At 41.5% G+C, this 23,850-nt stretch overlaps 1 protein-coding gene across 10 annotated transcripts in view; it reads right to left on the bottom strand.

Annotated features, from left to right (window-relative positions):
* Positions 1-15,432, bottom strand: part of SP100 (SP100 nuclear antigen) — a 95,974-nt gene extending 80,542 nt beyond the window's left edge. For 7 of the 10 annotated variants that reach the window (XR_013447404.1, XM_078071437.1, XM_078071438.1 and 4 more), the window contains exon 1: positions 15,271-15,430. Coding sequence is in view for 9 of the 10 variants with exons in the window: in XM_078071437.1 (XP_077927563.1) it covers positions 15,271-15,302 (32 nt within the window). In the remaining variant the exon portion in view is untranslated. Of the gene's footprint in view, positions 1-15,270 lie in introns of all 10 variants that reach the window. The other 3 variants (XM_078071442.1, XM_078071443.1, XM_078071445.1) reach the window with 3 other exon arrangements.
* Positions 15,433-23,850: the final 8,418 nt, after the last annotated feature.

Below are 23,850 nucleotides of genomic sequence, written 5' to 3'. Positions count from 1 at the left end.
TAGCAAGAATAATTTATCATTTAATCTTGTGACCTAAAAACAAGGAACACACCATTTTTTCCCAGTCTGTGAAATGTGTATCAATCTGAATCATAATCTTGGCCACAAAAGAAGTCTCAATAAATTATAAGTAGATGCTGAACAGGCTGCAGGTTAAAGAAAATAAACCATCCACAGATTTTACAAAAGAAAACAACAAGTAATGTGTTGGATCAAAGATAATATAGACCTTGTGGTTAGAGACTATTTCAGAAATAGAGGAGGAGTAATATTCCATTGTAAATATTCACCACATCTTATTTATCCATTCATCTATCAATGGACACTTGGGCTGCTTCCATATCTTGACTATTATAAATAATGCTGCAATAAATGTAGGGGTGCATTTATCTTTTTGAATTAGTGTTTTTGTTTTCTTTGGGTAAATACTCAGTAGTGGAATTACTGGATCATGTGGTATTTCTATTTTTAATTTTTAAAAGAATGAGATCTTGCCATTCTTTTAAATGTTGGTTCTCTAGGTTCACTCATGTTGATGAGAGTATTATGCTAAGTGAAATAAGTCAGACAGAAAAATACAAGTACCAAATGATTTCACTTACATGTGGAATCTAAAAAACAAAGCGAAACAAAAAATCAGACTTTTAAATTCAGAGAACAAATTGGTGGTTGCCAGGGGGAGGTAGGTGATGGAATGGGTGAAATAGGTAAAGGGGATTAAGAGGTACAAACTTCCAGTTATAAAATAAATAAGTCACGGAGAGGAAAAGTACAGCAAAGGGAATACAGTCAGTAATATTGTAATAATGTTATATGGTAACACATGACGACTACACTTATCATGATGAACACTGAATAATGTATAGAATTGTTGGACCAATACACCGTATGCCTGAAACTAATATAAAATTGTATGTTAATTATACTTCAATTAATAAAAAGATCAATAATAAAAAATTTTAGCCTAAAAATCATGAAACCATCATAGTAAGGAAAAAAAAGAGGAAGAAAAGTTAAATAATGAAATGAGTAAAGATGGTTCAACATTAGGAAATCTCTTTAGATAATTTAGTACATCAACAAACAAAAGGAGGAAAAAAGCATATAAATATATCCCTAAATTATTTTAAAAGGGAATTAGTAAGACCCCCCAAACCTGAAAACAACTTGATTGTCCATTCAGCTGAATGGTTGCAGAGATTATGGCAAATCCATACTGTTGGAATAGTATGTAGTTATTTATTTCTAGTAATTTGGATGGAAGGGCGTAGTTTTATTGATAAATAAAAACATCAAGTTCAGATTAATATATTATGATTCCATTTTTATACAAATTAAAGTAATAAAAATCTTGCATTTGTGTGTAAAGTTTGGGAAAGGAAATACCCCAGGCTGTTAACATTGGCTTAGTGAAGTGCATCAGGGTTCCACCCAGGTCCTTTCAGATCCTTCTTTACTGTTTTTTTGGTAACATCAGAGGAAATACGAATAATAGAGCCAACAAAGCAAGACTTTATAAAGAGTATATTTCATACTCTCACAGCTTATGAGATAATATTGTGTCTATAAAACAACCAGGAAATTTAGAAATTTAAAAGTTGAGTTTTCAAATTAAAAAATAAAGGTAGGCAAAAGAATTAAATATTTAGGAATAAATTTAACAAAAAGCAAGTCTTACATGCTGAAAACTACAGAGCATTGCTAAAAGAAATTAAAGATCAGGGGTGCCTGGGTGGCTCAGTTGGTTAAATGTGCCTTCAACTCAGGTCATGATCCCAGGGTCCTGGGATTGAACCCTATGTTAGGCTCCCTGCTCATCAGGGAGTCTGCTTCTTCCTCTCCTTCTGCCCCTCCCCCCCTTGTGTGAGCTCTCTCTCTCTCTCTCTCTCTCTCAAATAAATGAAGTGTTCTAAAAAATTAAAGATCAAAATAAATAGAAACATTCCATGTTCATGGATTGGAAAACAATATTTTTAAGATAGCAATTCTCCCCTAATTGATCTATAGATTCAGTGAAATTCCTATCAAAATCCCAGCAAGATTTGTTCCAGAAACTGAGAAGTTGATCCAAAAATTTATGTGAAAATACAAAGGATACAGAATAGCCAAAATAGTCTTGAGGAACAGAGTTGAAGGATTTATACTTCCTGAATTTGAGGCTTATTATAAAGCCACATTAATCAAGACAGTTACAGCACTAGCATAAAAATAGATACGTCGATCAATGGACTAGAATTGAGAGTGAAAAATAAACCCTTATAATTGATTTTCGAAGTACCAAGGCAATTCAATGAGAAAAGTCTTTTCGACAAATGGTGCTAGGATATTTAAATATCCACATACAGAAAGATTAATTTATACCCTCACCTCACACCTAGACAAAAATCAACTCAAAAGGGGTCATAGATCTAAATATAAGAGCCAAATTCAGAGGCATGCATCTTATGCAGTCACACAAGGCCCTGTACTTGGTTTAATGCCTTGCTTTCACTGTTATGAAATTCATAATGATTTTTGAACAAGGGTCCCTCCACTTTCATTTTTCACTGGGTCCCACAGATTATGTAGTATCCTGTGTACAAGAGATAATGATAAAGCTTTTCAAAGAATAGATAGAAAATATTTGTGATTTTGGGTTAGACTAAAAGGTAGCTACAATATCAAAAAACATGATCCAGGGGAGCCTGGGTGGCTCAGTGGGTTAAGCATCTGCTTTCAGCTCGGTCATGATCCCAGGGTCCTGGGATCGAGCCCTTAGTTGGGCTCTCTGATCAGTGGGGAGTCTGCTTCTCCCTCTCCTTCTGTGATCTCTCTCACTCTTACTCTCACTCAAATAAATAAATAAATAAAATCTTAAAAAAAAACCCAAAAAGCACTATCCATAAAAGAATAAATTGGTAAATTGGAATTCAAATAACTTAAGTCATTTGTGCTTCAAAAGACACCATTAAGAAAATAAAAGACTAATCTCAGAGTGGGAGAAAATATTAGCCAATCATATTTCTAATGAATGACTTGTACACAGATACATTAAGAATTCCTACAACTCAATAGACAAACAACCCAATTAAATGATTGGCTAACGATTTGAATAGCTATTTCTTCAAAAAGATATGTGGAAGGTAACAAACACATAACAAGATGCCCAACATCATTAGTAACTAGGAAAAAGCAAATTAAAACCAAAATGAGATACCAATGTATACTTACTGGATTGGCTATAATCAAAGACATAGTTAGCAAGATTGTGGAAAAACTGGAACCCTTATACTCTGCTCGTGGGAATCTTTGGAAACACTGTAAGATAGGTTTTTAAAAAGTTAAGCATAACATTACCATATGACCCAAAAATTTCACTCCTAAGTATCAACCTAGAAATGAAAACCTGTTCATACAAATATGCAAATATTCATGGAAGCATTTTCCATAATAGCCAAGAAGTGGAAAAAATCCAATGTCCCTTAACAGGTAAATGGATAAATAAAATGTGGTAGGTCCATCCAATGGAGTATTACTCAGCAATAACAAGGAACAAAACATGAACACACGCTACAACATGAATGAACCTCAAGAATATTATGCTCAGTGAAAGAAGTCAGATGTGCAAGACCACATATGATATGATTCCATCTATATGAAATGTCCAGAAAAAATGAATCTACAGAGACAGAAAGTAAATTAGTAGTTACCTGGGGCTGGGGGATAGGAATAGGGACTGACTACAAACAACCATGAGCAAACTCTGTGAGGTAATGAAATGTTCTAAACTTGGATTGTGGTGATAGTTGCCGAACTCTATAAATTTGCTAAAAATCATTGAATTGTACACTTAAAACAGGTGAATTTTATAGTATGTAAATTATACCTCATTAAAACTGTTTTAAAAAATAAAAGTAGGCATGTTAACAGTTGAATAGACTCAGTCAAAAAGTTAATTAGTTACTTTTTTTTTCTGGAATGTAAGAAAAAAGATGTGGAAACTATGAAAAAAATAAGATATATTGTGTAATCTGATGTTTTGACTTTCTGCCAAAGGGAGTTTTAGAAGGAGAGGAGAAAGAATGAGAACAAAAAAAATCAAATAAAAAGAGGAAAAACGATTTTCAGAATGCAAGCTAGAACTTTTTAAAAAAGTTTTTGTTTAAATTCCAGTTAGTTAACATACATTAGATTCAGGTGTAGAATTTGGTGATTCAGCACTTTCATACAATGCCCAGTGCTCATCACAACAAATGCCCTCCTTAATCCCCTTCACCTAGTTAATTCATCCTTCCCCACCATCCCCCACTTAACCACCAGTTTATTCTTTATAGTTAAGAGTCTGTTTCTTGGTTTTCCTCTCCTTTTATCCCCCCCCCACCATGTTCATTTGTTTTGTTTCTTAAATTCCACATATGAGTGAAATCATATGATTTGTCTTTCTCTGTGCATTATCAACAACAGCCAGATTATGGGAAGAGCCCAAATGTCCATCTTCTGATGAATGGATAAAGAAGGTGTGACATATATAATGAAATATTACTCAGCCATAAAAAAAACAATAAAATCTTGCCATTTGCTACAACATGAATGGAGATAGTATTATGCCAAATGAAATAAGTCAGTCAGAGAAAGCTAGAACTTTAATATTAAAAAGGCTCCTCAAGGGCAGAAAATGAATATTTAAAACCCATACCTAGATGTATTATGGTGAAATCTAGAACATCAAGGATAACAAATCATAATGGTTCCAGAAAGAAAAGCAACTTACCCACAAGGAGTGAAAATCTGATGGAAGTTGGAATTTTCATATGCAACACTGAATGCAGGAAAACAATGAAGAAAAATGTCCAAAATTTTAAGTGAAAAACCATTTTAAACCTTAATTCTAAATATGCCCAAATGTTCATTTATGTATAAAAGTACAATGAAGACATTTTCAGACTCAAAAAGTTCATGGAGGGCATAGGAAGAGGGATGAGAAAAAGAAAATCAAGTTCCAGTTTTTAGCTTAGGAAAAGATATCAAATAACTCCAGACATTGAGAGTATAATATAAGACTAAGTATGTTTATTAACAATTGAATTTCAACTAAAAAAAAAGGCAGTACTTCCAATGTATTGGAGGAAAAAATATGGAACAAAGGAAATGCAATCAATCCAAAAACAGGTAAGAAAGAGGGTGAGAGAATAAGAAGAAATTCTTGTAAATATTGAGTAATAACTAAGATAGTAAGAATAAATATAAACATAGTAGTGATTGAAATAAACATTAATGGAATAAACTGACATAAAATATAAGAATATGTATATTGGATAGGAAATAAAATTCAGCTATATGTATTTTTTATTGATCTAAAATTGGTATATGATATTTCATAATTTAAGGTATACAACACAATAATTTGATATTTATATACACGACAAACTCACCACAATAAGTTTAGTTACTATTCATCACCATACAATTGTCCCAATCATCCATTTTGCCTACCCTCAACCCCCTCTAATAACCACAAATCTTCTTTCTGTATTTATGAAGGTTTTTTTTGTTTCTTTGTTTTGTTTTGTAGATTCCACATATAAGTGAAATCATACGGTATTTGGTTTTCTCTGTCTGACTTATTTCACTTAGCATAATACTCTTGAGGTCCATCCACATTGTCACAAATGGCAAGATTTCCTTCTTTTTCATGGCTGAGTAGTATTATATTATATATTATATACTATACATGTCAAATTTATTATATTATATAATATATATCATATATGTCATATCTTCTTTATCTATTAATCTATCAATAGACACTTAGGTTGTTTCCCTATCTTGGCTTTTGTAAATAATACTGCAAGGAACATAGGAGTGAATATATCTTTTCTTTTTTCTTTCTTTTTTTTTAAAATATTTTATTTATTTATTTGACAGAGAGAGAGAGAGGGCACACGCAGGGGGAGCAGCAGCAGAAGGAGAGGGAGAAGCAGGCCTCCTGCTGAGTAGAGAGCCCAACATGGGGCTCGATCCCAGGACCCTGGGATTATGACCTGAGCTGAAGGCAACCGCTTAACTGATTGAGCCACCCAGGCACCCCAATATATCTTTTCAAATTAGCATGTTTATTTTCTTCAGATAAATACTCAGAAGTAGAATTGCTGGATCATATATATGGTAGCTCTATTTTTAATTTTTTGAGGAACCTCCATACTGTTTTAAATAGTGGCTGCACCAATTTACATTCCTATTAATAGTGCACAAGTGTTCCCTTTTCTGCACATCCTCACCAACACTTGCAATTTCTTGTCTTTTTGGTATTAGCCATTCTGACAGGTGTGAGGTGATATCTCATTGAGGTTTGGATTTGCATTTCCCTGATAATTAGTGATGTTGAGCATCTTTTCATGAGTTTGTTGGCCATCTGTATGTCATTTTTGGGAAAAATGTCTATTTAGAGCCTCTGCCAATTTTTAGGGGGGGAAATCGGAGGGGGAGAAGAACCATGAGAGACGATGGACTCTGAAAAACAAACTGAGGGTTCTAGAGGGGAGGGGGGTGGGAGGATGGGTTAGCCTGGTGATGGGTATTGAGGAGGGCACGTTCTGCATGGAGCACTGGGTGTTATGCACAAACAATGAATCATGGAACACTATATCTAAAACTAAAGATGTAATGTATGGGGATTAACATAACAATAAAAATTTAAAAAAATACTTCACTAAATCATATTGGTTTTTTGCTATTGAGTAGAGTTCTTTATGTATTTTAGATATTAACCCCTTATCGAATATATGATTTGCAAATATTTTCTCCCATTCAGCAGGCTGCCTTCTCATTTTGTTGATTGATGGTTTCCTTTGCTGTGCAGAAGCTTTTTTTTTTTTTTTTAAAGATTTATTTATTTGACAGAGAGAGACACAGCAAGAGAGGGAACACAAGCAGGGGGAGTGGGAGAGGGAGAAGCAGGCTTCCCGCCGAGCAGGGAGCCCGATGCGGGGCTCGATCCCAGGACCCTGAGATCATGACCTGAGCCGAAGGCAGACGCTTAACGACTGAGCCACCCAGGCGCCTCTGCTGTGCAGAAGCTTTTTAATTTGATGTATACCATCTGTTTATTTTTGCTTTTGTTGCCTTGGCTTTTGGATCAAATACAAAAATTCAACACCAAGACCAGTATCAAGGAGCTTACCACTTATGTTTTCTTCTAGGAATTTTATGGTTTCAGGTCTTACATTCAAGACTTTAATCCACCTGGGTTAATTTTTATATACATTATATTCTATTTATAAGGGGCATATAAAAAATTAAACAGCTCAAGAAGACTGAAAATAAAGGGATTGGAAAAGACACACTAAACAAATGCAAAGAATGCTTTGTAGCAAACCTAAAATCAGAAGCAAATAGATGTTGAAAAGCATTACAAAGAATGTAGGTTATTTCATACTGATAAAATATATACTTCGCCAGACCGTATGGTAGACCTCATGATCTGTAAGAAAATATCTTTAAAATCCTGAGGGGACACATTTTACATCTATGTAGTGGCAGAGCTAGGGTTCAGAGCACCCTTCCCCAAACTTCCTACCTATCCCCTGAGCTCCAACCTTCCCTCCTGGCCAGCATTAAATAGCACACTATTTAATCACTACATTATATTACTCTTTAAACATGGAGAAGCTGCAAAATCACCCTGCCCTCTCCCCCCACTACAATATCAGTTTCAAATAGTTTTAAAGACAATTTTCAGCAAACCTTCAAAGAACAGAAAATATCCATATTAAATAAACCATTCCAATACATTTTTAAAATTTTCAAATCACCCTAAATCATTTTAAGACTACTATATTTCTGCTTTAAATACCAGATAAATGAAAGTCCTCAATAATTAGCAAACCTAATTCAACATACATTAAAAGGATCATACACCATGATCAAGTGGGACACAAAGGTGGTTCAATATGAGCAAATCAATCAACATGAAACACACATTAATAAAATGAAGGATACAAGTCTTATGATCATCTCAACAGATGCAGAAAAAGTATTAGATAAAACTCAACATCCATTTATGATGAAAACTCTCAACAAAGTAGGGTTAGAGGGAACATACCTGAACATAATAAAGGGCATAAATTACATACCCACAGCTAACATCATGCTCAATAGTAAAAAGCTAAAAGCTTTTTCCTCTAAGATCATGAATAAGGTAAGGATGTCCCCTATCTTGCCACTCGTGTTCAACGTAGTACTGGAAGTCCTAAACTATAGCAGTCAGACAAGAAAAAGAAATAAAAAGCATCTGAATTGGTAAAGAAGTAAAACTGTCACTGTTGGCAGATGACATGATAGTATATATAGAAAACCCTAGAGACTCCACCAAAAAAACTATTAGATCTAATAAATAAATTTGGTAAAGTTGCAGGATACAAAATTAATATACAGAAATCTGTTGTATTTTCTATACACTAATAATAAATTAACAGAAAGAGAAATTAAGAAAACAACCCTGTTTACAATTGCACCAAAAATAATGAAATACCTAGGAATAAATTTAACCAAGGAGGTGAAAGACTTGTACTCTGAAAACTATAAGACACTGATGAAAGAAATTAAAGATGACACAAATAAGTGGACAGATGTACTGTGGTCATGGATCGAAAAAATTAATGTTAAAATTTCTATACTACCCAAAGCAATATACAGATTCAATATAATTCCTATCAAAATACCAACAACATTCTTCACAGAACTAAAACAAATAATCCGAAAATGTGCATGGAACCACAAAAGACCCCAAGTAGCCAGAGCAATCTTGAGAAAGAATAACAAAGCTGGAGGCATCACAATCCCAGATTTCATGATATACTACAAAGCTATGATAATCAAAACAGTCTGGTACTGGCTACAAAAATAGAAAGATCAATGGAACAGAATAGAGAGCCTGAAAATAAACCCACACTTATACAGCCAAGTAATCTATGACAAAGGAGGCAAGAATATACAATGGGGAAAGGACAGTATCTTCAATAAATGGTGCTAGGAAAACTGGACAGCTACATGCAAAAGAATGAAACTGGACACTATCTTACACCATACACAAAAATAAACTCAAAATGGATTGAAGTCCTAAATGTAAGACATAAAACATAAGACTCCTAAAAAAAAATAGGTAGTAAACTCTTGGACATTGGCTTAACAATATTTTTTTTAAGTACACTCTATGACCAACATGGGGCTTGAACTCATGACCCTGAGATCAAGAGTCACATAATCTACCGACTGAGACAGCCAGGTGCCACAAATGGTCTTAATGATATTTTTTTGGATCTGTCTCTAGGAAAGGGCAACAAAAGCAAAACTAAACAATTGGGAACTACCTCAAACTAAAAACTTTTGTACAGTGAAAGAAACCATCTACAAAAGGCAACCTAGTGAAGGGAGAAGATATTTGCAAATGATATATTCCATAAGCGATTAGTATCTAAAACATAAAGAATCCCTACAACTCAACACCAGAAAAAAACAAGCAATCCAATTAAAAAATGGACAGAGGACCTGAATAGACATTTTCCCAAAGAAGACAGACAGATGGCCAACAGACATAGGAGAAGATGCTCAACATCACTAATCTTCAGGTAAGTGCAAATCCAAACCATGAAATGTCACCTCACACCTGTCAGAATGGCTAGAATCAAAAAGACAAGAAATAACAAGTGTTGGTGAGGATGTGGAGAAAAAGAAACACTTATTCTCTGTTGGTGGGAATATAAATTAGTACAGCCACTATGAAAAAGAGTATGGAGTTTCCTCAAAAGATTAAAAATAGAAATACCATATGACCAAGCAATTCTACTTCTGGGTATTTATCTGAAGAAAATGAAAATACTAATTCAAAAAGATATGTGCACCTTATGTTCATTGCAGCATTGTTTACAATAGCCAAGATACGAAAACAACGTAAGTTTCCATCAATAGAGGAATGGATAAGGAAGATTTGGTATATATATATATATATATATATGTTATATAATGGAATATTATTCAGCTATAAAAAGAAGGAAATTTTGTCATTTTTCAATGACATGGATGGACCTAGAGAGTATTATGTTAAGTAAAATAAGTCAGAGAAAGACAAGTACCATATGATTTCATTTACATGTGGAATCTAAAAAATAAACAAATGAATAAACACAACAAAACAGAAACAGACTCATAAATACATGGAACAAACCGATGATTGCCCAAGAGGAGATAGGTGGGAGAATGGGTAAAAAGGGTGAAGGGGATTAAGAGGTACAAACTTCCAGTTATAAAATAAGTAAGTCAAGGGGATGTAAAGTACAGCACAGAGAATATAGTCAATAATATTTTAAGAATTTTGTATGGTGACAGATGGTAACTAAACTTACTGTGGTGATCGTTTCATAACATATATACATGTCAAATCACTATGTTGTACACCTGAAACTAATATTATATACCAACTATACTTCAATTAAAACAAAAACCAAAAAAACAGAACCCAATAAACAAAAAAACAAGACATCAACTCACAAATTCAAGAAAGTCTAGAAACCCCAAAAGGATAAACACAAAACAAAAACAAAAAATTTAAAAATTTTAAGAAACAAACAAATCTAGACTTATTACAGTATAAAGGCTAAGAGAAAAATCTTAAAAGCATTCAGAGAAAAAAATTCATGAACCACGACCAAATCTCAAGCAATAAACTTTGAAAACTGACAGCTAATCAACTAGGCAATCCATGGCTGTAAATTCCTGGTGTGGTGGGGCAGGATTCAAAAACCCCAATCTCTCCCAACTCTCACAAGCAAGACAGCTTTAAAAAGCATTTAAAAATGTTACTGAAGAGATGAAACCAGGCAAAGGTAAAGGTGAAAGGAGAAACCAGAGAGGCAAGCAAGCACAGAACCACTTTTGACTTGAGGCATTTGTTGATCCTAGGGAATCAGAACCTCGGGTTTGACAACTTTAAAGGGTGAGGGGGACAGAAATGAAGTCTGGAGTCCACACGAGGTGGAGGGTCCAGTCGGAGTCCCAGCCACCCCCAGACATCTTCCCAGTGAGAATGGAGTGGAGGGGGCAGCTCTGGTCTTGGAACCACCTGGCTTCCCCCGAGGTGCTCTCAGACCCTGACTTGTGTTAAAGTGTTCCCGGAGGTACCTGGATGCAGCAAACCAAAACTCTTCCCAAAGTCGTACCTTCATTGCAGTCCTCGATTTTACCTAAAAGTAATTTTCCCAATACAATGCTAGTACGCAAAGATACCAAGCAAAATAATCTTTGTGAACAGAACAGAATGTTTCCCTTTTCTTTGTGGAAAGGGGAAAATGGTAAATTTATAGTGGAGGAGCCTGGCAAACACCACCTTCATTAAATGATCAAGGTCAACTTCCCTGGTGATAAGTCAGGTTGGCATATATCCCCTGATGTGATGTGAGGAGGAGATTGGCTTAACAATATTTTTTATTGTTAAATTAAAAAGCTAGATACACCCTCTGTGCCCTTCACCTCCTTGGTATGCTCTCGTAAAACCTGTAAGCCCAGGCTAATCATGAGAAAACCATCAAGATGAATGCAAGTTAAAAAGCAGTCTACAAAATGCCTGACCACTACTTTTCAAACTGTCAAGGTCGTGAAAGACAAGGAGAGACTGAGAAACTGTCACACACCAGAAGTGAATAAGTGACAGGATGGCTAGATGCAAAGTGGAGTCCTGGATTGGATTGTGGAACAGTATATTAATGTGTATTAATGGAAAATGTGTATCAATGGGAAAACTGATGAAATTGAAAAAAAAGTCCAGGGTTTAATGCACAGTGATGTTACCAATATTGGTTTTTCAGTTTTGAAAAATGTACCACAGTCATGTCAGAGGGATAATGTCACAGGAAATGAATCTGTACTGTCTCTGCAACATCTTTGTAAATATAAAATTATTCCAAAATTAAAAGTTTGTTTAAAAAATGTGTGAGTGAGAACAGGCAGAAATAACAGAAAACAGGGCCACAAACACCTCCCATGTTGAAAGTATCAGATGCCAATATAAAACTTCTTTAATCTGTTAAGTCTTTTATAAAGCCTTTTTATAAAAGAAATCTAGGGCAAACATCACCCATAATTGTGCAGTGATAAAAACTTTCCCTTTGGGGTTAGGATCAAGACGGAATCATTACTATCAGTACTCATGTTCACCATATACAAAGTCCTCGCCCACGCAGTAAGGCAAGAAAAAGGAATAATAAGTAGAAGGATTAGATCAGAAGAAACAAAACTGACACTATGTATCCATGTAAATCCACATATATACATATATATCTCCATAGAAGTCCTTAGAATTCAAGAGTTTGGCAAAGTTTCCCTTTATTTTTTATCTTAGTAACAAGCAGCTAGAAAATCTATTTTAAATTATGTAGATTTGATAGCATAAAGATATCAAGTATCTATGAATAAATCTAGCAGAAGAAGTATAAGACCTCTAGGTAGAGAAATATAAATTTTACTAGAAAATATTTTTTAACTAATAATATACCATAGTAATGAGATAGAAGACACAATGTTATAAAGATATCAATTCTCTTCAAATTGATTTATAGATTCAATGCCATCCTAAACAAATTCGTGGCAGGATGTTGACAAGCCAATTTGGAGATGCAAAGGGCCAAGCCACTTTGGGAGGAGAGAAGAAAAGATTTACTTCAACAGATATCAAAAGTTCATCTGAAGCCGTGGTCCCTGTCACAGCATGGTGTACGGGGCTTAAGGAGGGGCTCGCACAGCCAACAGTGGAGGAGAGAGCTCGAGAAACAGGTCCTGCATACATGACCACTGGGTTAGCACAGATCAGGGGGGAAGGGATGGTTTAACTAATTAAAGTTTCCTCAGGAAAAATGGGTAAGAATAAACCTAGAGCCCTCAAACTGTAGATCAGATGGGAAGAAATTCAGTCTCCGATAAGACTGGACATTTCGGGGAAAGAAATCATTCGCCCAGAGTAAGCCTGTGTAGAGTGGAGGTTGGGGGTCCATCACGAGTGAAACGGAATATAAAACTACCATGGGCACGTGAAAAAGCCAGTAAAGCAGCACAGAAAGCAAACTGCGGACAGAATCAACCTGGAAGAATAACCCGGAGGATGCAGAAAACCTCCCCAAAGCACTTACAATCACACAAGAACCTCAATAAATACAGCAAGAGCCTGAAGATGGGATGGTAAACACACACACACACAAACAATGTGGCTTACAGTGGAGGCTGCAGAGCTGCAGAAACAAATTAAGATCCCCCCAAATAAACACAATCAACTTAAAAAAAATAGAAATGACAAGAAATGCAAAAATTACTAAAAATTAAATAATTGTCATGGAAGAAAAGTATGAGACAATCATTCTGAGCAGAAAGTAAAAAAGCAAAAGAGAGGAATATTCAGGGAGCAGATAAAAGCTGTGAAGGCTAACGTTGCTTCAGAGGAAGCACAATTTTGCCCCACAATTGAGAGAGAAAACATTTTTTGAGATGTAAGAGAAGGAACTTGGCTTGCTGTGAAGGTAGACTTGAATCTGCCATCTTAAGAGCTCAAGAGCTGTGGCTGAACATCGTGTATGGAATTCACCAGTAACTTTTCCACGTCACATTAATTATTTATAACAACAGAGGGTGCATCTAGCTTATAAAATCAATACTATAATAAGCCTACACTGTAAATTTTAAGCCTTAATAAGATCAAGTCACCATAAACAAATTTCAGAGACAAGGAGAGTATAACTTTCAGAATATTTAGCAAATTCTCCCTTCTCATTAAAGAAACGACAATCATGTCAACTGAGTAACACTGGCAATAAATAAACCAGCAATTCATAGAAGAGGCAAATGGCCAATAAATACTGTCCAACCTCCCATGGAATCAGGAAAATGCACATTAAAACAAGATGCAACTCTTTACCCACCACCTTTGCAAAGTTTGGGTGTGGGGAGATGGTTTATCTCATTTGATATTGTTAAGAGAATATATTGGTTCAGCTACTTTGACAATCTGGCAGGATGTATAAACAAGTAAATATTAGTAACTGCTGCCTCCACGATTCCACTTTTTTGGTTGTTGACACGAGACAAATACTTTTAAATGTGCAAAAGTATAAGGAAACAGATGATTCTTATCATAGCTTGTTGGTAAAGCGAACAACTGAATATAACCTAAATGTCCATCAATGGGGGCTGGAGGGATGGTTTAAAAATTACGGTATATCGATTCTATGGAATAGCATGTAGCTCTTAAAAAGAATGAAGTAGATCTATATTAAGGTGATCTCTAGGATTTTCACTATTAAAATAAGAGAAAATGAAAAATGCAGAACAGCATGTACAATATAATCCCATTTATTAAAAAAACAAGGCACAAAGTGCATATTTAGGTAACAAACCCATACATAGAAATGTATAGAATAAGACCTGAAAGGCTATGCCGGAAATACTTAATAGGACCCTGACTGGAAGCTGCTGTGGGATAGGTGATAAACAGGGCTCTTTCCCTTGACATACTTCCATTTTGTTTAAAAATTTATGAACAAGAATGTATAATGCATTTCTTTTGTATTAAACAATAAATTGATTAAAATATTAAGTAATATTATTTCTGACCCATTAGTAGAGAAAAATATAGGATTTCCGCCCCCCCCCCCTTTTTTGAGGGGTCAGAGACATAACCCATTCCAGAACAGAAAATTATAGTCAAGATAAAACCCCTGAGCCTGCACTACTCTTTGGTTCTCTTCCTCTTACTTCCTTCGGTCAAGATGACGAGGGAGAACCTGGCCCCCCAGCCAGAGAGGAGCAGGGCCCGATGGAGGCCTGTTCACAGGACAGATGTGAGACCACAGCACCCCGTGTTTGAGCCTAAGTCAGGTGTTGACCCTGAATTGTATATTTTCTTTGCACTGACTCATGAAGGGAGAGGAGGCGGGAGGGAAAGGAGAAGGTTCAGAGGTCACGAGGAGACAACAAATCCCTGTTGCAAGCCTCATAAAGGGCCGGGACTTCAGACAGGCCTCCAGCTGAGCAGGGTTGCAAAACAAGAAGGTCCTGTGTGTGGGGCAGGCTGGATGAACACCTGATTTCCTCATTAGCTCTCCCTGCCCTTTCGTATATGGCAAGCCGGCATTCTTGCAAACCGGGTCTAAAGTAGAAATTTAGTTTAGTGTCTCAACTTCAGTCTTTAGAAAGACAGCAAAGCAGTCCATGGCCAGAGAGACAGGGGTGAGAGGGAAGGAGATCAAGACTGACCTGGTGCTGAGTTCGCTGCCTCCATCGGCCATCTTCCCACTCCGGCCCCCCCTGGGCCCCACCTGGGCCCCACCTGGGCCTCAAATGTGGCCTCCGAACCCTCCGTTGGGGTGGCCTGCTTCAGGGTGGCTGCCGAGCCCAGAGCAGGAAGTTTGTGAATTGCCTCACACACAGGGAGCTCCGCCCAAATGGGGAAAAGAGAAGTGAAAGTATCTCTGAATTGTTGGGCATTGTCTCTCTCCTGCAGCTCCACGAGGGTTCTCAGGCCCCGAGACACGTAACAGCAGGAATGGAGGCCGAGGAGGGACTATGAGGGCCTGGAGGAGCCAGGCCAGGCCCCAGGGGTTCACTTGTTGGCGCAAAGACACAGAAACATCTTTGTGTCCTCAAGCGCTTCCTGCCCTTCTGTCTAAGAGGGTTTCTGAGTGTAATGGGGTGGGCAGGGGGGACCTCCGTGTTTGCCCCTTCCCCTAGCTGACATGGCTGGGGGGGCGAAAGAGGGAAAGACAGAAACTTCCCATCTTCTTCCTTCCTGTGGGAGAGCCTGGGTCCAGCAAGGTCCCAGCGTGGGAACACAGGGCTGGAGAGAGCCCAGATGCTCAGCATCATAAACGGGGGGGAAATGGGCTTAGTGTTCCTGGAAATCCGCCAGAGGTAAGAGAGAAATCTGCAAGGCCACAGCCAAGGCAGTGACTCTGGTTAACATCTCAGGTGCCTGGGCTGAAGGTGCCCTGACTGCAGGGCTACTTCCCCACTGCAGCCCCGCGACACCCGAAAAGCAGTCACTGGAATGCTGAGCAGCATAGGCTTCCCTTGGATGGAAAGGGAGGCTGGAACCGACAGGACCTGGGCGCACACGGGGAGGTGAGCCCTGCGGGGAGCGTGACCCTCCGCCTCGGAGTCCTGTCTGTCCACAGATTTCTCCTTCGGATCTGAGCCATCATTGCACAAAGCCTGAGAAGTGACCCAGAAGACTTCATGACATTTGAAACTACAGGGGAAGGAGGTTTCTCCCCTGTTTCCATGGATATTCTGTCTTTCCCCCAAAGAAGCGAATGGCAGTCTGGCGGGGATTCCAGGGTGCTGACAAGGACTCCGCTACCCATGGGCCAGGTGTCTACACCGGACGCTGCACACGCCTGGGTCTCTCTGCCCCTCTCTCTCTCTCCCTCCCTCCCTCGCAGGGGTGGAAGGACTAGTAAGCTGAGCCACTGTTGGGCACAGCTATCCTCCACTTCTGGCCTCCACGGGACACAGATGACACCAGCCTTTCCTAGTGTCCCTTGTCCCTCTCCTTCTCTGTCCCTGGGCAGCGGGCTGACCCAAGGCCACCGCCGTGCTGGGTGTTGGCATACACGTGCCAGCTCTTTGGTGGGTCTGCTTAGGGCACCTGGAATAGAGGCCAATAGAGGAACTCAAGGGCGGGAAGATGTGGCGGCAGCAGCAACAGTGGCCACTGGGGCAAGGGGGTAACAGCCTCGGCACCTCTGTGGATGTGGAAATGGAGGGGGAGCCGGCGCCTGGACGTGAGTGGGAGCACTCAGGCCCTGCCCCAATGTCCCTGGAAGTCCATCAGTGGGACTCACCTGGACCCCCTGCCCTTCCCTCCTTTCTGGGGAGACTCTCTGGTGGAAGGGGGAGCCCGCTCCTTGTTGGGTCTCCTGGGCTCATGGCGCCTGGGGAGGCCAGGGCTCTGTGGCTTTTCCAAGGTCAAGCGCGCAGGGACAGGAGCTTGGGGGGCTGTGGGAGGCTGGGGGTGTGTATGATTGATTGGAGCAGCCTGAGGCTGTGTGGATAAGCTCAACTGGGGGGTTCGGTTTGAGGGATCCCTTTTTGCTACATGCTAAGCCATGACTCCCAATGTAGCTTTTATCAGGAAGAAAGCTGGTATTTTGAACCCCATCTGTTTCGCTTTTATACTGATCTGTCCGCTGGTTTGGAACTGGGGTGAGGGAAAGGGATGCACTTCGGAGGGGCCCAATAACACCCCGAATTGGGTCCGGCATCTGGGTGCATATCTCTTTCCACGAGTTCTCATCTACCTGTGCCCCTGATGGGTAAAGAGGCTGGGAGTCCTACCCTCTTGCAATTGCATGGTCATAATACAGTTGTCCCGTACGGATTCTGTGGGCATTTGGTGGCAATATTTCAGTGTTGAGGGGCTGAGATGGGGGCGGAGCAGAATCTCAGCGACTGTCCAGGTGGTGGCCGAGCTGCAGACTCCTGTCACGGCAAAGTTTGTACAAAGCCAGAGGGATTGCTGGGGGTGAAGTGGGAGGGAAGAGAGTGACTCCTTGGGGAGGGGGCTGGGAAGAGGCCTCTGGGGAGAGGTTAAGGGGTGCAGGTTGTGGGGAGTGACGTGATGGAGAGAACCTCCGGGCAACTTGAGAAAGCCGTCTGGGCCACTTTCTGAAGGCCTGCCCTCCCCTCTAGTGATCCTGCTCAGTATTGCAGTCTCCTTAGAACTGGTTTCCGTTGCCTCTTCAGAGAAACTGAAACCGAAAATCCTTCTTGTAACTATTTAACCCCTCGAAACTAGTAGTAGGAGCGCCATTATTTCTTTCTACATGAAGGTTAACCAATTTAAGGACTTGGTTCTGAGATGATTTTGATATTTGGCAGTTGGCGCACACACAGACAAGCTTCTGGCCTGGACAGAGAAGTCCACACCTGCTGACCATCATCCGGAGGTGAAGGGAAGGGAGGCTGCCTTACCAACAGGAGCTCTGGCTAGAAGTGGGTGTGGCTGGGGAGACCTTGGGCACTCCCAGGGCACGGGTGCCTGGGGCTGAGAAAGTCCCGCGCGCAGAGGATGAGGTTGGCCTCCGCAAACCATCAGCTTAACGGTCCTGGCCCAGGGGAAACCCAACTAGAGTCTAATGAGCTCTCCCCCAGGGCCAAGTCCTACCTGGGGCCCGTGTTTCCCACATGCACAAGTACTGTGCTCGTGAAATGGGCTGGCACCCGGGAGGACCCAGCACACTTGTACACAAGGACCACGAGGGCCTGGCCAGGTCATCAAGTGGCCCCGGGAACACAGAGGTGTGGCCCTGGAGCTCTCCACCAGGCTCTGTGGGCCATCCCATGTGTCACCTTAGAATGAGGTTGGTCAGCAGCAGGTGGCCTCCCTGGTGTCCTGGTCCAGTAGTTCATGGGCAAGACCACAACCAGCAGAGCTGTACTGATTTCTCAAGAGGATGACACTGAAGTTGAAACCTCACCTCTCTCATTTGACTCTGGCCCATTACGCTGGGGCATAAAGGGAATACAGGGAAAGTTCCCTGGAGGTCAGATGCCATTTCTGCAACTTCTCCCGTCATTTGAGAACAGCCAGTGGGCTCAGTCTTGTAGGTGACACCCTCCCCTCCATAGAGAAAGGAGACCCCACCCTGCCTTTTCTGGGCATTCCATCCATAGTCTACGGCACTCCCTCCCATGAACAATTCACGGTGTTGGAGGGGGGACTTTAGCCTCCTGAATGTGGAGTCAGGGTGAGTGAGGGGCTCACGTATATCCAAGAGCCTGGATCCCAGGCCAAGATGTGAAGAAAATAAAGGCTTTTCTGGGCTGTGCCTGTAAGAACCCAGTATTGGAAATTGTGTCCTTGCTCCCTAGGGAGCTTGAGTAGGTTGGGCCTCGATTTACCACTTGCCATCAGACAAAGGTACACTGTAGGAACCCAGGGACTATTGTATTTCCTGAATAGTCACAAAGTAAAGGACACTTCAGGCCACAGGCAGTGACACAAGATTTTGCAAAAACTTCGAAGAGCAGACATGTCCAAGGGCATGCAGAGAGTATCTGCCACGGGCTCCGTCACTGTTCTCAGAGACCCTGGGAAGTGGCCATAGACACCAGACAAGCCAGAAGCTGGGGACACGTCATTTTGCAGCTAAGGCTTGTGCTCCTGAGACCTCAAGGCTGGGGTCCTGCGTCTTCCTCCCCATCTAAACACAGGCAACCGTAGATGGGCCCTTGGAGGTGGTGGGGTGGAGTGTGGTCCTCCCTGCCTCCCCAGCAGCTCTGGCAGAAGATGTAAGACAAGTGTCTGAGCTCAGGGCCAACCCTCCCCTGAACACTTCCCACTCTTGTTTCCAGTGGGGGTAGAGTTGACATTACCACTATAGGAACTATAGTGCATTGTTTGGTATGAACCAGTGTAGACTCTCTCTGTCCCACACACCATGGGGTTCAGGGGAAACCTTGACGGAAGATTAGGGGAGAGAAAAGTCCTAGATTTGATGGAATGTAGGAATAAGTGGTTTCAGGTCAGATGAAAAATCTCAGACCCGTGGTTCTGAGCAGCAGTGCCAGTTGAAGGTATGATAAGTATCTGATTATTGTTCCGAACACCCTGTGTCCAGGCTGGATCTAGATTTACTAAATAGGCAGCTAATTGGCACCTGTTGCTGGAATTAGAATGTGCTCCACTTGTCTTAGCAGGTCACTCACAAGGCCAGGCTCAGACTTCACCCCCTGCCTCCTCATCGGGTACAGCTCAGACTAGTTCAGCCTGCTTTCACTTGGTCCCGGGCGTCAGCCAGCGAGGTGGAGAGGGTTTAGACACAGAATTTGGGGTTCCTCTCTGTGACTTTCTCCTTTCTAGCATTTCCCCCTCGCTACCCAGAAAGCTTAGTGGCCCTGGGCTTCTTCCCTGGCTTTGCTGACCGGAGGGAGGGTGGGCTTTCTACCAAGGTTTTGGCCACCCCGTGCAAGACTGTAATAAACAGTAAACGTCTTGCATCGGCTGTTTCCTCTTGAGTTTTGACTTGCCTCTAAAGTTGGCCTGCTTTGGTTTACTTTTCAGAGGCCTCGGGCGATTGTTCTTTAACCCCTGTCCAGAGTTTCTAGCTGTTTTCCACAAGAGGTTGGTTGGTGAGGAACTCAGGCCTGCAGGTCTAAAGCAGACCGCCTCATCCTCAGTCCTAAGCAGCAGACTGGCCGTGCTTCTGGAGATGCCAATGGTTCCAGTGCCCCGTAACCCCCTGCCCACCCCAGGGAGAGAGACGTGAGTGTGCAGGATATCAAACAGAAAGCACCCCTTGTTGAGACACAGCCAGCGCTGTGCACATTGTGTTCTCCTGTGCCCACGGGAACACAATGCTCCCCTACTTAGGGTAGGCTTGTTCAGTAAACAAAATGACAGAGCAAATGCTATGCCTGGGGAAAAAACATGGATTATTCTAGAATTTCAGCCGGAGTTAATACTTACAGACCTATACAGATAAGACAGAGAAATTGTTGACGAGAAGCCTAAGACTATTTTTTCTTTGTTAAAGGAGGAATCTGGTTTTTGTTTCAAAGGACTTACTTATGCAGCCTTGTCTTTCCGAGGAATCGGGGCCTCAGCCCTCCCTCTGCTTGTCTCCAGCGCTAACTCCCTATCCGCAAACTAGGAAAGAGAGAGCCCCTGACTCGGTGTGTATGAGTGAGTGTTTGGCCTGATAGGAAACCCAGCCAGGCGGTTCAGTCCCTGGGCCCTGATCTCTGGCCTCCCGAAGCCTCCCCACCCGGTTTACATAGAGCTGGAGAACCCCCTGTCTCCTCTCAGCCCAGCAGAGCAGGGGGTGAGCCCAGCGGAGCTGCCCTGGGAGGCTCAGGCTGAGGGGTCCTTACCTAGAGACTCAGGACCTCAGGAGCACCAGGTCCTCCTACAGCTCCCAGGGACACAGGCCCACCGCCCCCTGTAAGGTCACGGCCGAGCTCCCCAGCATCTCAGCAAACAGCCCACAGCTGAGTCCAGGTAGACCAGACTGACGGGGTGACAGGCTTAGTGCCCTTCGTTGCCCTTGGCTGTCCTGGAGGAGAGGGGAGTAGACACCCTCCCTTCAAGCGTGAAGACCAACTCGGCCTTTTCTCCACAGCACAGGACAGTGGGACCTCAGTCAACCTGCTCCATTTGGTTCGGGGACCTTGGGTGCTCTGACCAGCCAGGCACTGCCCCACCCTCTTCGACACCAGGGCCTGCCGCAGAGCATCCGTGGGTCAGACCTCATCTCCTTGGCCATCCAGTCTCTTCCCCCACTTTCCTAATAGCACCCAGTTTCCTCTGGGTAGACGACCTTTCCACTTCACATGCAGGAGCAGAGGAGCTGCTGATCAATACCGGGTCCCTGAGCCAGCCAGACCAGCCAGATGCTTCTGGGAGTTGGACTTGCAAGAGAAGTTTGCTACGGAGTTTTAAAAAAAAAAAAAAAAAAAAATAAGATGGAAAACATTCATTCTGTGGTGGCTCCTTGACAAGATGGCAGAGTTGTTCCTGGAGCTCAATTCCTGGAGCTGCTGGGCCCCTGCTGCCCAGCCCAGTTCTGGGGCCATTTGCAGCCTCTGCGCCCAGCCTTCTTTCCCTTTCATGAGCCACTGGGCATCTGTTCAAAGAGTGTCTTTTTGTTTAACCTACGTAAAGCTAGTCTGGCTGGCAAAGAGCCCTAACTGATATAAGGATGTTTGTGAGTTATTTACTTACTATTTTCAGGACCAGGCACTTCCGAAGAGCACAGCAAATATTAACTCATTAATCCTCATGATCCAGTGAGCTACGTACTAGTTTCTCCATTTTATAGATGGAATCAGTGCAAGGGGTGGGGGGGCAAGTCACGCGCCCAGGGATGCACAGCTGCGAATGAGGAGCTGGGATTCCACCTTCTATGCTGGCTTTGAGAACATGGTCTGTGTTCTCAAACACTAGGCTCTGCAGTCTCTCATTACAAATTAGCACCGTTCACAACACCAAGAATAATCAATAAGAGCCAACTGCAATTGAGGCTTAATGAAAAATAAAAGTTATAATAGGGATGATATAGAATCATATTTACTGACATGTAACAGTGCTCATTATATACTATTAGGTGAAAAATATTGATTAGAACACATTTTATTATTAAGATGGTATAACCATTGCCCCCTCCCAGCTGGTACTACCCCCCCCACACCATGCCCCATTTCAAAGCCTAGAATAACTTTCATCTAATTGGCAAGCATGGTTATTCTCCTTACCTGGAGAGGACTATCAAGCATTGTGCTTCTTAGTGGTAGAAGATGCAAGGTATAATAGCTTGGAGCTTTGGAGGGGATATCCTGATATGCTTCTCACCATTGAACCTCTAAAATCTTACCTATATGGCATGTATCTGAATTCTTAGTAGGGCTTATCTCTCACCACTTGGAGTATGTGTGACTCAGCAAGGCTTTCAGAACACTCAACACTTCCTGCTCCTCAGACCTAATTCACATACTGTCATTGTGATAGTTCATTTTATGTGTCAACTTGATTGGACCATGGGATGCCCTGTTTAAACATTATTTCTGGGTATGTCATTGAGGATGTTTCTGGATGAGATCAGCATTTTAATCAGTGGACTCAATAAAATCAACTGACCTCCCCATTGTGGGTGGGCACCATCCACACTGTTAAGGGCTTGGATAGAACAAAAAAGAGGGAAAGGGAAAAATCATCCTCTGCCTGGCAGCTTAGTTGAGCTTGGATTTACTTTACTTACTCTTTTGGATTTTCTACTCTCTTGGACAGGGATTTACACTATCTGTTCCTGTGGTTCTTAGGCCTTCAGACTTGGGCAGGAATTACACCTCATCTTTACTGGGTCTCTGGCTTGCAGATGGCATATCGTGGAGATTCTCTGCATCCATAATTACACAAGCCAGTTCCACATAATAAATCCATATATATATATATATATGGTTCTCTTTCCAAAATGATTGATTCTGTTTCTCTGGAGAGCCCTGATTAATACAGTCATTGACATAGCCAACTGATGTACTGTATCTTAGTGACTAGGTCCCTTCAGGCTATATTGTAACAGAGAACAGGAGAATTCATATGGTCCTGGGTCAAGACTTTAAATGTGTACTGCTGTTCACTCCCTGTGAACATGAACTACTTCTTATCCTATTTCCTACTGGATATTTTAAAAGCACATTTTCCATATTAACAGTTGCATAGTGTATACCATGGGCCATGCCACTCTGCTCTAAAGAGGATACCACAACAACTATAATCGGTGCTACAACTTAATTACAGTTCTTTTCTTTTCTTTTTTTTCTAGAGAGAGAGAGAGAGCATGTGCAAGCAGGAAGGGAGGGGCAGAGGGAGGGGGAGAGAGAATCTTAAGCAGACTCCACGCTGAGTGCGGAGCCCGACACGGGGCTCAATCCCACAACCCTGAGATCATGACCCGAGCCGAAATCAAGAGTCAGACGTTTAACTGACTGAGCCACCCAGGTGCCCCTTGATTACATGTCTAGGAGCCACGAACCAAGTAGTTTCTGCAGAGGCCAGACCAAATGGAAGGGTAATGAGGATACAACCACTATAGCCTTGAAGTCTTTGCAGGTGGCACTAATCTCCGTCATTCCCCAGCCCAGGAATATGATATTGCTTTTGACTATTTCACCATGGAAATTTCAGTTCCAGGGCCTTCCACTGGGCTTTTCTTAAGACAGTCATTATTATTTCACAGGGTATTTTATAGGTTAAAGAACCCGTTCATCCAACTCTCATGTGTGTCCTGATTATACACTCAGGAACTGGGGTGGCTCCAAGGATTGAGTGGACCCATTGTG

The sequence above is a fragment of the Halichoerus grypus genome, chromosome 4 (assembly GCF_964656455.1).
Source record: "Halichoerus grypus chromosome 4, mHalGry1.hap1.1, whole genome shotgun sequence".
Lineage (NCBI taxonomy): Eukaryota > Metazoa > Chordata > Mammalia > Carnivora > Phocidae > Halichoerus > Halichoerus grypus.
Note: the sequence above shows the minus strand (reverse complement) of the source record. Positions and strands in the feature narration are given on the sequence as shown.